The sequence below is a fragment of the Protomyctophum bolini genome, assembly GCF_963924005.1.
Source record: "Protomyctophum bolini genome assembly, chromosome: 14".
Lineage (NCBI taxonomy): Eukaryota > Metazoa > Chordata > Actinopteri > Myctophiformes > Myctophidae > Protomyctophum > Protomyctophum bolini.
Genome location: NC_137875.1, coordinates 23065719 through 23081025, shown reverse-complemented (window position 1 = coordinate 23081025; position 15307 = coordinate 23065719). Strand labels below are relative to the sequence as shown.

The 15307-nt window shown below is 44.1% G+C and overlaps 1 protein-coding gene across 12 annotated transcripts in view; it reads left to right on the top strand.

The window, feature by feature from the left end:
• Positions 1–15307, top strand: part of birc6 (baculoviral IAP repeat containing 6) — a 137201-nt gene that overhangs the window by 31067 nt on the left and 90827 nt on the right. For 5 of the 12 annotated variants that reach the window (XM_080782490.1, XM_080782492.1, XM_080782486.1 and 2 more), the window contains exons 27-43: positions 73–287; positions 1044–1252; positions 2228–2586; positions 4217–4436; positions 4762–4898; positions 6198–6335; positions 6810–6937; positions 7568–7699; positions 8613–8828; positions 9583–9766; positions 10001–10195; positions 10922–11055; positions 11618–11771; positions 13091–13207; positions 13645–13808; positions 14363–14489; positions 15061–15171. In XM_080782490.1, coding sequence (XP_080638616.1) covers positions 73–287; positions 1044–1252; positions 2228–2586; positions 4217–4436; positions 4762–4898; positions 6198–6335; positions 6810–6937; positions 7568–7699; positions 8613–8828; positions 9583–9766; positions 10001–10195; positions 10922–11055; positions 11618–11771; positions 13091–13207; positions 13645–13808; positions 14363–14489; positions 15061–15171 — 2940 coding nt within the window. The remainder of the gene's footprint in view (positions 1–72; positions 288–1043; positions 1253–2227; positions 2587–4216; positions 4437–4761; positions 4899–6197; positions 6336–6809; positions 6938–7567; positions 7700–8612; positions 8829–9582; positions 9767–10000; positions 10196–10921; positions 11056–11617; positions 11772–13090; positions 13208–13644; positions 13809–14362; positions 14490–15060; positions 15172–15307) is intronic. The other 7 variants (XM_080782484.1, XM_080782489.1, XM_080782483.1 and 4 more) reach the window with 4 other exon arrangements.

Here is a 15307-nt window from a genome sequence, read left to right as displayed (position 1 = left end):
TGACTGTTGTTGGTCTTGTGATTGACCCAAATCTCCCTTCGGTTTCTCCATCTCCTCCACTGTACATCCCAGGAGCGCGTCGGTTTGTGACGCTGGACTTTGGCCGCCCTGTGCTGTTGACGGATGCTTTGATCCCCACCTGCGGAGACCTAGCGTCCCTCTCTATAGACATATGGACACTGGGAGAGGAGGTAGATGGTCGCAGGCTGGTGGTGGCCACTGACATCAGCACCCACTCCCTCATATTGCACGACCTCCTACCACCGCCCGTCTGCAGATTCATGAAGGTCCGTTTGTCTCTTTTCTGTTGGGTTGCTTGTCATTAGTGACATTTTGTGTGCCCTAGTTGAATATAGGCAAGGCTGATGCCTTATTTAAACTTGGTTTTATTTTATATATATATATATATATATATATATATATATATATATATATTTATTTATTTATTATTATTATTAATTTTTTGCATACTTCTATTATTCTATTATGTCTATGTATATTTGTATGTGCCTTTTATTTCATATGGTGCAAGTTACCGGGGTTGTGGCTCTTTCAGAGCGTGAACTCTAGGAGGAGGGGAGGGAAAGAAAAAAAAGAATGTTCGAAAAATGTTGTATAATATTTTCATGTGTGAAAAATGTATAAGAACTTTGATAAAAATAAAAATAAACTTAGTTTACGGAAGCTTGTAAATCTGCTTTTTTATTTTTATAAATCCAACTTGAGAGTGAGAAAGACGGGGTGATTTATCCCCCATTTGGAGATTTAAATCTGTTTTGTATGTGTCTATGGAGTTAACCTTTTTCTAACACTCTGTCTTTAATCTTTGATGAATATTATAGCTACTGTAAAATGGTAGCAGCTGCTTCATCCTGAAAATATTAACCAATCCGGTGATCTCCAAAGTAATGCAGCTAGTTTGTTCTTGTTGTGTTGTGTGCTACATGACTTACAGTACGTGACGTCTGTATTTTATTTTATATATTTTATTTCATCATAGTGGCTCCTAACCCAAGCTCTGTTTGATTTCAACAACTAAATAGATCACCGTCATTGGACGCTACGGTAGCACAAATGCCCGGGCCAAGATCCCATTGGGCTTCTACTATGGCCACACATACATCTTACCATGGGAGAGCGAGCTGAAGTTAATGCACGACCCGCTGCGGGGAGAGAGCGACGCAGCCAGCCAGCCGGATGTGGACCAGCACCTGGCCATGATGGTGGCACTTCAGGAGGACATCCAGTGCAGGTGAGCCAGGGCCACTCCCACAGTTGGACAATGAAGACCATTCTACAAAAGGCCTTCTAAATCACTAGTTTCACACACTTTCAAGACTTTTCATGAATGTTCAAAAATAACTGATGTACAAGCTTGTAGATCTGCTATTTTCTTTTACTAGCCAACCCAAACATGTAATGACACGGATGCTTTCCCGGTTTTATCGGGTTAAATCTTACTACTTGCTTTACAAGTTGGATACAATGGTGCAAGTAGCCGACCACACAAACCAGTGCTGTCCACATTGTCCAATCACTTTCATAACCCATTTGGTTAATATAATTGGAATTTCGAAGTTATAAAATAATTGCAAGAGACTCTTGTCTCTGCCTAGACTATAGGAACAGCTCCGACACACATGCATGCTCACATGGAGTAGCCCCAACTTGTACTGTATTCACAGTGAGAGACAGTTTATTGTCAAAATCGACTTCTCGATTATTTTAAAATGTACTTTCTGGCACACCATGTGATTGCACATAAAGTACTGGAATGTCTGCGCAGCAGCGCTCCATTGTGTCAATAAGTAAACTATCGCCACTATCGGAGCCGTCTGCTCACAAGGCAAGTTATGGTAGGGGAAGAGGATGATTTTGGTTAATTCTGTCGTACCACAAGTTATTTGCACTCTCACAATTACATTTTGAGATCACGTAGATGAGATTTCAGGCTCTTATGTGACCAAAACGGTCGCAATTTGAAGCCCTTCAGAATCTATAGAAAGTGCAGTGATGTTCAAGGCTCACGTTGTACTTTCTTAAATGTTATGTACAAGTACATGAGAGTAAAACTTATTTTGGCTTCCTTCAGACAATGCAGCAGCATACATAACAGAGTAATGAAAAATAAATAAAAACATTTAAAGAAAGGCAGAGAGTGCAAGGAGAGAATAAAATGGATTCAAGAGCATCATGCGTCTCTTCTTCTTCTCCGCTTCCCATCCAGGTATAACTTGGCGTGCCACCGGCTGGAGACGCTGCTGCAGAACATCGACCTGCCGCCGCTGAACAGCGCCAACAACGCCCAGTACTTCCTGCGCAAGCCCGACAAGGCCGTGGAGGAGGACCAGCGCGTCTTCTCTGCCTACCAGGACTGCATCCAGCTGCAGCTCCAGCTCAACCTGGCCCACCACGCGGTCCAGAGGCTACGTGTGTCTCTGGGCGCCGGGCGCAAAACGCTCCCAGAGGCCGGGGCCTCGGCCGCGGACGCACAGGAGCTGATTCTGAACTCTTCCACCGAGCAGCTGAGGACCATCGTCCGCTACCTGCTGGACACGCTGCTCAGCCTGCTGCACTCCAACAACGGTAAGGAGAATGGTGGCTGGTTCAGGCAGGGTGATGGGGCTGGGTGGTGAATGGTGGGTGGTTCAGGCAGGGTGATGGGGCTGGGTGGTGAATGGTGGGTGGTTCAGGCAGGGTGATGGGGCTGGGTGGTGAATGGTGGGTGGTTCAGGCAGGGTGATGGGGCTGGGTGGTGAATGGTGGGTGGTTCAGGCAGGGTGATGGGGCTGGGTGGTGAATGGTGGGTGGTTCAGGCAGGGTGGAGAATGGTGGGTGGTTCAGGCAGGGTGATGGGGCTGGGTGGTGAATGGTGGGTGGTTCAGGCAGGGTGATGGGGCTGGGTGGTGAATGGTGGGTGGTTCAGGCAGGGTGATGGGGCTGGGTGGTGAATGGTGGGTGGTTCAGGCAGGGTGGAGAATGGTGGGTGGTTCAGGCAGGGTGATGGGGCTGGGTGGTGAATGGTGGGTGGTTCAGGCAGGGTGATGGGGCTGGGTGGTGAATGGTGGGTGGTTCAGGCAGGGTGATGGGGCTGGGTGGTGAATGGTGGGTGGTTCAGGCAGGGTGGAGAATGGTGGGTGGTTCAGGCAGGGTGATGGGGCTGGGTGGTGAATGGTGGGTGGTTCAGGCAGGGTGATGGGGCTGGGTGGATAATGGTGGGTGGTTCAGGCAGGGTGATGGGGGGTGGATAATGGTGGGTGGTTCAGGCAGGGTGATGGGGCTGGGTGGAGAATGGTGGCTGGTTCAGGCAGGGTGATGAAGCTGTGTGGAGAATGGTGGGTGGTTCAGGCAGGGTGATGGGGCTGGGTGGTGAATGGTGGGTGGTTCAGGCAGGGTGACGGAGCTGGGTGGTGAATGGTGGGTGGTTCAGGCAGGGTGATGAAGCTGTGTGGAGAATGGTGGGTGGTTCAGGCAGGGTGATGGGGCTGGGTGGAGAATGGTGGCTGGTTCAGGCAGGGTGATGGGGGGTGGAGAATGGTGGGTGGTTCAGGCAGGGTGATGACGTACATGGTCATATGCACAATTGCACATGGGCAAAGAGGCACAGAGATTCAGTACATCCTCCGCAGACACTCTCGCCATTTCTTTGATAGTCCTGTGCCTATCCAAAGAAAAAAGTTTTAAAAAGCAAAATGTCTATAGTAGCCTCATTATTTCTCTAAGCTTGTGCTAGGCCCTCCCTGAAGAGGCAGCAAGTGGAGAAAGATTATCAACAATAAAATAAAAGACTCATGAATGTGTAAAACCTTTTGGGTAATGATTTCCTATTCAGGGGTTCGAGGAGACCCCATTATGCTTGCATGATGTAAAAAAAAAAAGCCTCAGGGAGCAGTGAAGTGCCTTTCTCAGGGACCTTCGGTTTCCCAGGTGTGGGCTCACAAACTATTCAGCTATAGCCATAGTATCTCTTGGAGTGCCTTTCTAATCATTAGAATGATAAAACCAAATCCTTTTGCTCACGACTTCTTCGAGCATTTTGCTCTTGCCAAATACTCATTCAGTCACTTAACACCTATTCTGTCTCTGTCTACTCTGTCTTTCTCCTTTCCTCCGTTTCCCCCTGTATCTCTCGTTTCTCTCTCTCTGTCTGTCCTCCCTCGGTCTCTCTCTACTCTCCCTTTCCCTCCCTGTGTCTTTCTCTCCGTTCTTCTTCTAGGCCACTCGGTACCCTCGGTACTCCAGAGCACCTTCCATGCTCAGGCCTGTGAGGAGCTCTTCAAGCACCTGTGCATCAGCGGCACGCCCAAAATCCGTCTGCATGCGGGCCTGCTGCTGGTGCAGCTGTGTGGCGGCGAGCGCTGGTGGGGCCAGTTCCTCTCCAATGTCCTGCAGGAGCTGTACAACTCTGAGCAGCTGCTCATCTTTCCCCAGGACAGGCAAGAGAGAGGGCATTCAAATCTGTTAATTAAAATGAGTTGTTGTGACTTGACAGTAGAAAGTGTTAAGAGAGTGATCACTGTCCTTGTTGGTGCCATGTAGATCACATAACACGTTAAACGGAAACGTTGTTGTAACCTTTATCTTTTCTTTCTGCAAAAAATACACAGAAGACCCATTTTGTGATGCCAAACGTGTCGATTTTAACATGGTGCACACATACAGTTCTGTTTATGTCCTGTGCCTGACAAATAGCTTCCATGGCTATTGGTCAGTTACTTGCTTATTTGTAATCTAATCCCATTATGGTTATGGCTCCACCAGGGTGTTCATGCTCCTGTCCTGCATTGGCCAAAGATCCCTCAGCAACAGTGGTGTGTTAGAGGGCCTGCTCAACCTCCTGGACAACCTGCTCTGTCCCTTACAGCAGCCACTGGCTGCCACCCAGCGGAGGACTGAAGGTAATGAAACGCCTGACGCACCATTTCTATGGGTCCCTTTCTCTTTTTTTTTGCTATATTTTGTTATTATTTATTTTATTATTATTATTTCAAAACATTCTCAAAAAATATTCCCAAAAAGCTCACAATACGGCACGAAGCGTCGCGTTGTCAACTTGTAGGTGTGCTATTTTCACTAGTTTGGATCTTGGGGAGACCTGAGGAACCACTGCTATACAAGCACGCCCAGTCAAACATCACTGTACTGAAGTTGAGCCAAGTTCAACTTCTGCTGCCACACTTTAAACACATACCGTACATGCTCTCAAAGGCCTCTGAGGTGAGACAAAGGAAAGTTTATGTTTAAGTACATAACAAGTGCTTGACACAAAACATTAAGAGCATTAACACAATGTGTAAAATATACACGTATCATAAAAGACATCCGAATACAATTAAAAATAGTTATTAAAGAGAATAGACAATAAGTATAGGCTAAAATAAAATGGTTAATGTACGAGAATAATGGTACAATGCAGTACAAGAAATGAATTGAAAGTCTCAATAAAAGACACCTGCAAACTGTATTCAGCTTTGATTTAAAAGAACCAGCTGTGGCAGACTTGCAAAACAGAGTTTGTTCCATATATGTTGTGTGTAAAAACGGGTCACTTCTTCCCCATGCTGTTGAAATGTACTTCTGAGTCCATGATTTCACCAAGAGGTGAGGTACTGAGCTGTTGCCTTTACTTAGAGCTGTCTACTTAGATTTGTTATGAGTATAACCCAAGGCACTGCTTTGAGGAGGTAGATCTCAGAACGGTGGAAATGCCAAGCTGACAAGTATTAAGGGCCTTGCAAACGGGGAGCGAGGAACGCACACGTTGTTGCCTGGATCAACGACAGGTCTGCTCAAGAGGGGTACGACAACGCAAGCGTAAAAAAAAAAATCTAAACCGAATCCAGGTCTGGTGAGTCACGGGCGTGTGCATGAAACGAGCACGCATGCAACAAATTCACGGGACCGCTCACGTAAATACGCTTGCATTGTCGCACCGTGACTTCTCCGAGCAAAAACGCAGGTCTCATTGAAAATGAACTACTGTAGGCACATTTTATCGCTCCCTGTTTGCAAGGCCCTTTACTAAAATGTAGAGGCTCAACAGCTAGAAAATACATGCTGGTGAGAGCAGTTTTCCCACATATGCTAACTTACTGTAATTGTAACCCGTGTGCTGAACCATGATATCTGAAATGCTGTTGTCTGCTTTTGTCCAGAGTGTTAAAATGACCTTATGTTTGCGCACGCTTGTTTTCCAGGTGTGCTGGACATTCCCATGATCAGCTGGGTGGTGATGCTGGTGTCTAGACTGTTGGACTATGTGGCCAGTGTGGAGGACGAGGCTGCAGGCGCTAAAAAGCACCTTGGAGGGAAGGACAGGGACAGGACCTTCACAGGTACTTGAACTGTCTGCAATCCACCACATAGTCACAATGTGCATATTAATGAATACTTTCCTTGTTATCATTTCTTTATTGGCTTTCAAGGAAATGAATTGTGCATGTCATCCTTCTCCAGACTCGTAACCCATATGTCTGATTCTTTATTTGTATCCCTAGATAATTCACCACTGTAACATCTGTCTGGTGTCTAGACAACATAACATGAAGTCGGGGATATAAAGTCAATTAGTTGAACTCAAAGATTGCTTTTTTCTGCTAATCTTATTGGTGGAACAAATATTTTGTATGCAAGAAGGGTTTTGGCACAAATATGTCCATATGACTATATTGAATATGTGCATTTTCTCAAACTATGTAACCTGGGAATTACTGCCTTTGTCAGAGTTGTGTGCAAGTGCCCCTCAAAAGTGAAAACTATTGAACTAACTCCTCTGCCCTCTTCATCTGTCCCACCATGATTCAATCCAGGGAACCAGTGGAGTTTTATTAACAACAGTCTGCAGTCTCAGAACTCGAGCAGATCAACCAAAGGCAACAGTAGCTTGGACAGACTCTATTCTCGCAAGATCCGCAACAAGCTAGTCCACCACAAGCAGGTAAATGTGTCTCATCCCAACACTATTAGAAAAGCTTTGTACTGATCAACGACTTAGTTGTTGAGTACGTAAAACAAAATACTAATAAGATTAAAGCATGATTAAAGCATAAAAAAATAAAAATAAAGAGAGAGCGAGAGAGAGAGAGAGAGAGAGAGAAATGTTTTTCACATGTACTGGAATCTCCAGTCTCAGACCCTGTGTCAAATGGGAATCATTTTCTGGCAGAATCTTTAGATTGAAAAATCAAAAATGTAATCTAATATTTGTAGTACCTCTTTAATCTGGAGTCGTACTACATGGCCCACAGGAATAAGACAAACTTTCTATGTGCTTCCACATTAGCCAGACATTAATTAAATCTTCCTGCTGAGTTTGTGTGTGTGTGTGTATAAGTACAGTAACGCACACAAATTCAATGCCAATTCGATGTGGTAGTTATTGCTCCTGTACACTACTGGCTCTGTGCCTTTTGAGCATTTTGTTGTTTCCATCATCTTTGGCACTTGGGTGCTCACAGAAGACTCCTAGAAGACACGGGGTCTAAAGGCTTCTCACAGAGTTCAAATGGTGGTGAAATTGGGTTGTGTTGTGTTGGATTGTGTATTTATCATGCCCTTTTCATTGTAGCAGTTAAATCTATTGAAAGCAAAACAGAAAGCTTTGGTGGAGCAGATAGAGAAGGAAAAGATCCAGAGCAACAAAGGTTCCTCCTATAAACTCCTGGTGGAGCAGGCCAAGCTCAAACAGGCCACATCAAAGGTGAGCAGCCACACAAGCCCCTCAACACTACCCTCATTTAATGAAAGACTTTATTTAGCTTTCATAAGTTCGCCTTCCTTAAAACAGCTGAACGTGTGATGCTGGAGTTTTCTGAACATGGGTTAAATGTTCGTTCAACTTTGTAATGCGCTGTCTTCATGTCCTCGTGCCTCCCTCTCGCACAGTGTTTATTTCGTCGACTAAAACAATGACAAACTAAATAAAAACTAAATGAAAAAGAAGCTATGATGACTTAGACTCAAACTAAGACTAAATATATTGACAATTTCGTCAACGGAGGAAAACTAGACTAAAATGTTAGGGAGGGACTAGCCTCAGAAACTGCAGGTGAGGGGTGTCGCTACAAATTTGGTAACGTTGGTGTTCTCCACTGCGTTCTATTGGGAAGGGGAAGGGAGCAGGGGGAAGGGGAGGCGGGCTCATAGGTTGATGAACCAATTGGATGTTGGCGTCTGTTTCCAGTGCTAGTTTGTTCCGTCCCTCTATGCCCAGAAAAACATAGGGCTCTTTCAGGATAGGAAGGTACTAGTGGAGAAGAGATCCAGTAGAACTAAGTCATTCTATTGTTGGTTCTGCTCGGGTGTTGCACTTTGAAAATCGCAGATCAAGATACAAGCTCACAACGTGCCACGCTGCGACGCATTGTGAGCTTGTAGATCGGCTATTTTCAGCATGCAGTGTCAAATCAGGCATTACGATGCCATCAAGGCCCACCAAAATACATCGTTGTCGAATTAAAATCCTATGATATTCAGTCGAGTAAAACTAGACTAACACTTAAAAATTTCAGATAACTAAAATATCACTAAAACGAAATTAAATTGTATTCAAAACTAAATAAAAAATCTTTGTCAAAATCAACACTGCTCTCCCGCTGTTCCTGTGATCTCAGCACTTTAAGGACTTGATTCGTCTGCGGCGTACCGCCGAGTGTCCCCGCTTCCCGCTGGACACGGAGGCCACGGCGGCCAAGGAGGCCCCCGAGGTGGAGCCCCTGCCCTTCACGCTGGCCCACGAGCGCTGCATCTCCGTCGTGCAGAAGCTGGCCCTCTTCCTGCTCTCCATGGACTTCACGTGCCACGCCGACCTGCTGCTTTTCGTCTGCAAGGTCCCAAATCTATCCCTTTATAACCCATTAAGACCCCAGACCAGATTCTAATGTCTTCTAAATCATGACCGTTTTCTGAAAAACCTTTAATACCTTCTATATTTATATATCGGTGGACCCCAAACATTACGTGTACCGGTAATTGGCCGCCGACCCCCATCTGAAAATATGGTGTTCCAGAGACCCCCCCCCCCCCAGAAGCAAAGATTTGAGTTAAAAACATTTTCTTTTGAAAGAATATTATTCAAAGATTTGCACAAATTTTCACGAATTTTGAAACATAGAGTTTGTAGATCTGCTATTTTTCAAAAGCTAAAGTTTAAAATAATGGTTGAAGTGGTCAAAAGCTAACGCAGATGCATTCCAGATCTTAATGTAGCATTTCTACATTCCTGTCTGCAAATTGATGTCATTTTGGACCAGGTTGTTTTGCATCTTATTCACCCGAAACGATTGGACTGCCTCCATGTTAAATTTAGGATGACTGCTCAGTGAAATAACTGGGAGGGCTTTTAAGAGAGATGGTTTGATAGTCTCTGTATTATACCAATACTTGATTTATTGATTAATTGATCAGACTATTAAACATCCCACTCATATTTATCTATAGACTACTACAGTTCACTATTGCTCCATGAGCATGAACACTCTGTCTGTCTGTGTGTGTCTGTGTCTGTGTCTGTGTCTGTGTCTGTGTGTGTGTGTGTGTGTGTGTGTGTGTGTGTGTGTGTGTGTGTGTGTCTCTCCACCATAGGTCTTAGCTAGGATAGCTAACTCCACCCGACCCACTATCCACCTGTGTGAGGTAGTGTCGGAAATCCAGCTGGAGCGCCTTTTGCTCCTGCTGGTAGGGACAGACTTCAACCGGGGGGACATCTCCTGGGGAGGAGCCTGGGCCCAATACTCACTCACCTGCATGCTACAAGACATCTTGGCAGGTAGGCGTTTCCGCTTGGGGCAAATTATAAATATAGTGGTAGGACATGTGTTGATATTGGCAAGTGGTGTTTTAAGGGAGGTGTCCTCTATGCAAGTCTCACTGGGTTTCTTTTTTACGTGACACATTGTATAGTTTGCACTTTATATGTATGTATTCTGAATTGGATGAATTTAGAACCCACAAGTCCACAAAGTAATGAATGTAATCAAAATGTGTCCTCCTCATCCCCCAGGTGAACTGCTGTCACCAGGCTCTCTAGACGTGATGGACGAAGGGGCCGTGGGGGAGGAGGCCGGGGCGGGGGCGGGGGCCGACTCTGACGACTCCCTGCCCCAGCCCACGCCCATCCCCCTGGTAGAGAGCATCGAAGAGGTCCTGGCGCCCGATCTCATCGCAGGTACACCTGGTACCTCCATTATTTTCCAAAGTGCGTTGGTAGGCCACCCCATAAACACACACACACTCTCCCAAAAGCACCACATGGATTCTTTTCTACCCTCACATTTTTATGATCATGATGACCGGTGATGCATTTTGTGTTAAAATTGTTTTCTTCCCTTCCTTCCCTCTTCTTTTGAAAGCTGCATGTTGTGTTTTGTTTTTTTCCACAGTGTTATTTTTCAGTATTTTTGCAGGTTTATCTAACAGCCTTCATTGTTAATGTACGGTTTTTTTTGTCATTTTATAGTGAGAGTTCAAACATTGCAGATTCATGGCATGTCAATTTGATTACATGCATTTTCTTATGTCAACTGCAGTCATATTTGCATGATCATGTTTAGATTTGTATTACATTGTTTAAAAAAAATGTCCAATTTAAGCTGTAATTACTGACATAAATGTAATAGTGGAAACCACCTTCAACTCAATTTGGCTCATCTCTAGGATTTTGACAAGGCTATAAATATGTGCAGATTTGGTAGGTTTGGTTGGATTTGATGAACAATCAACCCAAGTTGTCAGATGGTTTATACTAGTGTTGGCCAACAGATCCTTTGTCTGGACTCTCCCTGTAGTACAGAGAAGTCAGTGATTGTTATCAGCCTTAACATTGCCTAGTAACTTTCTAAAGAAACGCCACGGTGAGTTTACTTGCTGGTTTTCTTTTAGTGTGCTTGCTTGGCAATATTAAAGCTTTTTTCGTTATCCAAAGGTGCTCCACCTCTATCATCTTTGGAAAAAGATAAAGACATAGACTTTGACTTGCTACAAGACCTGATGGATGTTGATATTGATCCTTTAGATATTGATTTGGAAAAGGATCCACTCGCCGCCAAAGTATTTAAGGTATGTTAAGCATGACTTCAGTTGTCTCTGTTAACTTGACATTTATTCTGTGTTTTCTCCTATACTGTAATGGTATTTGGCTAGTGTCCAGTTAACAATTGATTTAGTGAAAAATAAATCGGTACAGCACTAGTTCAAATGAACACCAGTGTGTCAATAATGTAGCTACACCGACCTCAACCCACAAACTAGTCACTACTAGTGCGTCTTTGATCCAAAAGATGTTTCAATTGACACTGCACGGTACACAGCTCCACAACACTGAATACCTATTATATTGTGTAGATGTATTCCATTGGCCAAGATAACCAACGTCAGTAAAATGCTACTCTTCCTTTCTCAGTTCATAATCTAAAATGTTCTTGCATGTCAAATGTAGCCATAGGCAACTATTCAACCAACCATTTTATTATAAATTTGTGTTTGTTTTTTTGTCAGTTTTTGTCTTGTGGTAGTTTGCTTGCATTTCACAAATGTACAGGTATGTGTATTGAAAACTGAATGATTACATTTTGTATTTTAACTATTTTTTGTCTATTGCTCCCTCCTTCCCGTCCTTCAGCCTATAAGCAGCACCTGGTATGACTACTGGGGCGCTGACTATGGTACATATGGATACAACCCCTACATAGGAGGGGTTGGTATCCCCGTGTCCAAACCTCCAGCTGCTGTCGAAAAGACCGGCTCACAGAGTCTCTCCGTTTCTGTGTCACAAGGTGAGAAAGGGACTATGAATTTTAGCCTGGAATCTCGACAAAAAAAAGCCCTCTGCAGATTTGTCTGGCCCCGCTTGATTGTGATTGGATTCTGCTGCCCCCGGGGGTTGTGGGGCACAAATCCAGGGCCCAGTATGCAAATATGGGTCGTGTTTATCAACAGAGGCTTTTTTATTATTGAAGATAAAAGTGATTGGCCGGAATGGCTTTTGTGATGATTTGATTGGCTGAGCATGGAATGTGATGTATGATGATAAGAGCGCCCCTCACTTCACACAAGTGTGATTTAGCCCCTCCTATATTCAGCTATTAGTGTAGACTGCCGTCTTACGCAAACATTAAATTCCCATTGACAATGAATGGAGAATTTACGTCATGAGCAATGATGAGAGCGCCCCTCACAATTTCTTTTTTTTACATTAATCACTTGAACCCTAGCGTCTCTATTCTGGGCGGAATATTAGTTGAAAAAAGTAGCAGATCTACAAGCTCAACGCCTCGCAGCGCTTTTATTCTGAAGGACATTTTGAGTTAAATCATCATCATAGCTGTGACCAGATGATGTGTCATTATGTGTCTATAATAATGAATGCACTCTTGCAGTGGAACAGTGAAGTAATACTGTAGTAATTTTCGGTGAAGAGGTGACCACCGAAACGGTGCTTAGTAAAAACAGATGTGTGGTGACCACCGCGGTGTGATGACAGTCGGTGGTCACCTCTTCACCGAGAACTGGACTATGAATATGCCTTGAGGCTCCCTGTGCAATTCTTTTTAGCCGTCAGCCATCATCAGCTGATATGGATATTGACCTCTCAGTACACTGTACAGTAGGACATTCTCATTAACCCAGTGATTTATTGCATTCAAATGTCATGATCCGATTTAGCAGGTATCACTTGTTGTTACCACAGTGTCTACATATTCTGCATGTTTCATAAGGTCCCTTTACTTGATATACCCAAGGTGTATAGCAATGCAGACCATTTATCTCATGCCAATGTGCTCATCAGGAGCAGTTAGTCGTTCAGCGTCTTGCTCAAAGACACTTCGGCATGATGCCAGGAGAAGGTGGGGATTGGAACCGAGAACTTTCCTGTTCCAAGAAGGCTATCTCTAGAGTCTTGAGAGATTGGTAGCATTGTTAAGGAGTCGGAATTTCACTCAGTGTAATGTAATATGAAGCTATTGAAACTCATTAATAATTCTAAGCAATGTAATGCACAGATTGCAAAACCATTTTTATTTTATTTTTTATTGAAGGATGAGGTAAATCCTTTCCGTAATCTTTTGGTCTTTTCCCTCTTTGCTCTTGACAGCATTGGATGCCCGCTTGGAAGTGGGTCTGGAACAGCAAGCAGAGCTGATGCTCAAAATGATGGCCACTCTGCAGGCTGACTCCATCCTACAAGCTCTCACTTCAACTTCACCTACAGGTACACCCGCATACTTATGCAGTAGCGAATATTAAATAATTCATACATGAATTTATTTGTAATGGCTATAAAGTATATTCAATCATGAGACAAAAAACTATCTACTTTAATGACCCCCTTATCAGTGTTTTAAACAATGAAATCGGTACTAATGGTGTACAACATCAGCGATCAATGGCTCCTTTTCCACCAGGGTTGAACCGGCCCGGTTATTAGTCCATGAGCCAGAGCTCCAAAAGTGGAACGTTAATTATGAATTGAGTGGGCAAAACCATACCTAGTCATACCTAATTAACGTTCCAGTTTTGGGGCTCTGGCTCATGAACTAAGAATCGGGCCGGTTCAACGCTGGTGGAAAAGGGGCCAATGGAAGTCATTGTAGGTTCTTCCTGGTACTCAAACATGTGTCTCTCTTCTCTTTACCCCCTTGTCCCCAGTGGCCCAGGCCTCCAACGGGACGGATGACTCCCTGCTGAGGGGGCTGCAAGGGGGAGGAGCCTCTCCTCCAGCCAGCAGCTTGATGGTGCAGGCCTCTTCTATCCCCCTGCTGAGTGCTTGTTTCAACAAGCTGTTCTCCATGCTACAGGTCCACCATGTTCAGGTCAGCATGCACTACCAGAATTAATCAGTCATAATTGCCGGCTGCAGCTCTCGTTTTTGAACCTCTATAATTGGTTTATGTGCCGCAGCCTCTGCCTCAGCTCACAGCTTCACGTTGCAGCGTACTGCAGAGTATGCGGCCAATACGGCTTCACGATAATAATAATACATTTTAAAGCACCTGGCAATAAACTAAAATTAAAAATAATAGGTGAATCTGCTTTCAGGGCATTTCAAAGTACGAATACACACAGGCTAAAGGTCAAAGAGATTTTACGACTATGCTCAAGTGTCAACTTGCATGATGTGTCACTCTATTTTTGTCCACCCATTCCCTTTCCACAATTTGGTAATTGGTCAACAGTGGAGGTCATGTATTTTAATGTAATGTGCCTCTTAGGTGTCTGTGTTTTTCCATGGGCTCATGAAACGCATAAACTCCCTGAAGTCAATTCGATTTAAAACTGACTTACAAGGTAGACTTGTAACAATGAGTTGCATTTACAGTACATGTGGTGTGTTTCCATCCCACTGATGAGGTGTTTTGTGCTTCAGTTGGAGTCCCTTCTGCAGCTGTGGCTGACCCTCAGCCTCAACTCCTGCTCCAATGGCACGGAAGAAAGCGGCTCTGACATCTTCATGTTCAATGCCAGCCGAGTGCCCGCCATCCCACTCAACCAAGGTCAGCGTTCATCATAATGCTTCATGCACACTTCTGAGGGTGCCTGGTGGCTCAGCCAGTTAGTGCACAGAAGAGAATGATGCTCCTAGTGTTTGAATCTGAATCCCCTATGTTGTCTTGCACTTATCTTCTCCCTGAAACAAGGCCAAAACCCCTATGTTGTCTTGCACTTATCTTCTCCCTGAAACAAGGCCAAAATGTAAATGCCCAAAACAATGTTTTTTTCTACTGTGTTATGCGAAAAGGCTTTGTGTTAGAAAGTTTGTGTTAGAAAGCAATCTGCATCAAGATGACTTGACCCCCAACAGGAAATCTTGATTTGGCTAGCTGACCATCCTTTAGTACACAGTACATATTGTTCACGCACGCACACAGAGCATACTATTCTTTGAATATTGTATTATTATTCAGACATAATCAACAACAATCAACTGATGTACAAATCTAAGATGTGTATGTTTGTACAGACTTTATCCATTTGTAATTGAGTGTACATACATTTCTACACTATCAGAGTTATATGAACACCCAGGATGTTACTGTGTGTGTGTGTGTGTGTGTGTGTGTTCAGCATCAATCAGCAGTTTCCTTACCGTGCTGGCTTGGTATCCCAACACTTCCCTGAGGACCTGGTGTCTGGTTCTTCACTCGCTCACCCTGATGACGAACATGCCGGCCTGTGGTCAGTACTCGACACTTTTTTAGAAAGAGGTTTATATATTTGGTCAAAATGAAGTCGGATCATTCTGATAGTGGTGGTGTTTTCAACTTTAAACTTCACCATTTTGTATGACTATGGATAAATGATCCCCTTGGTT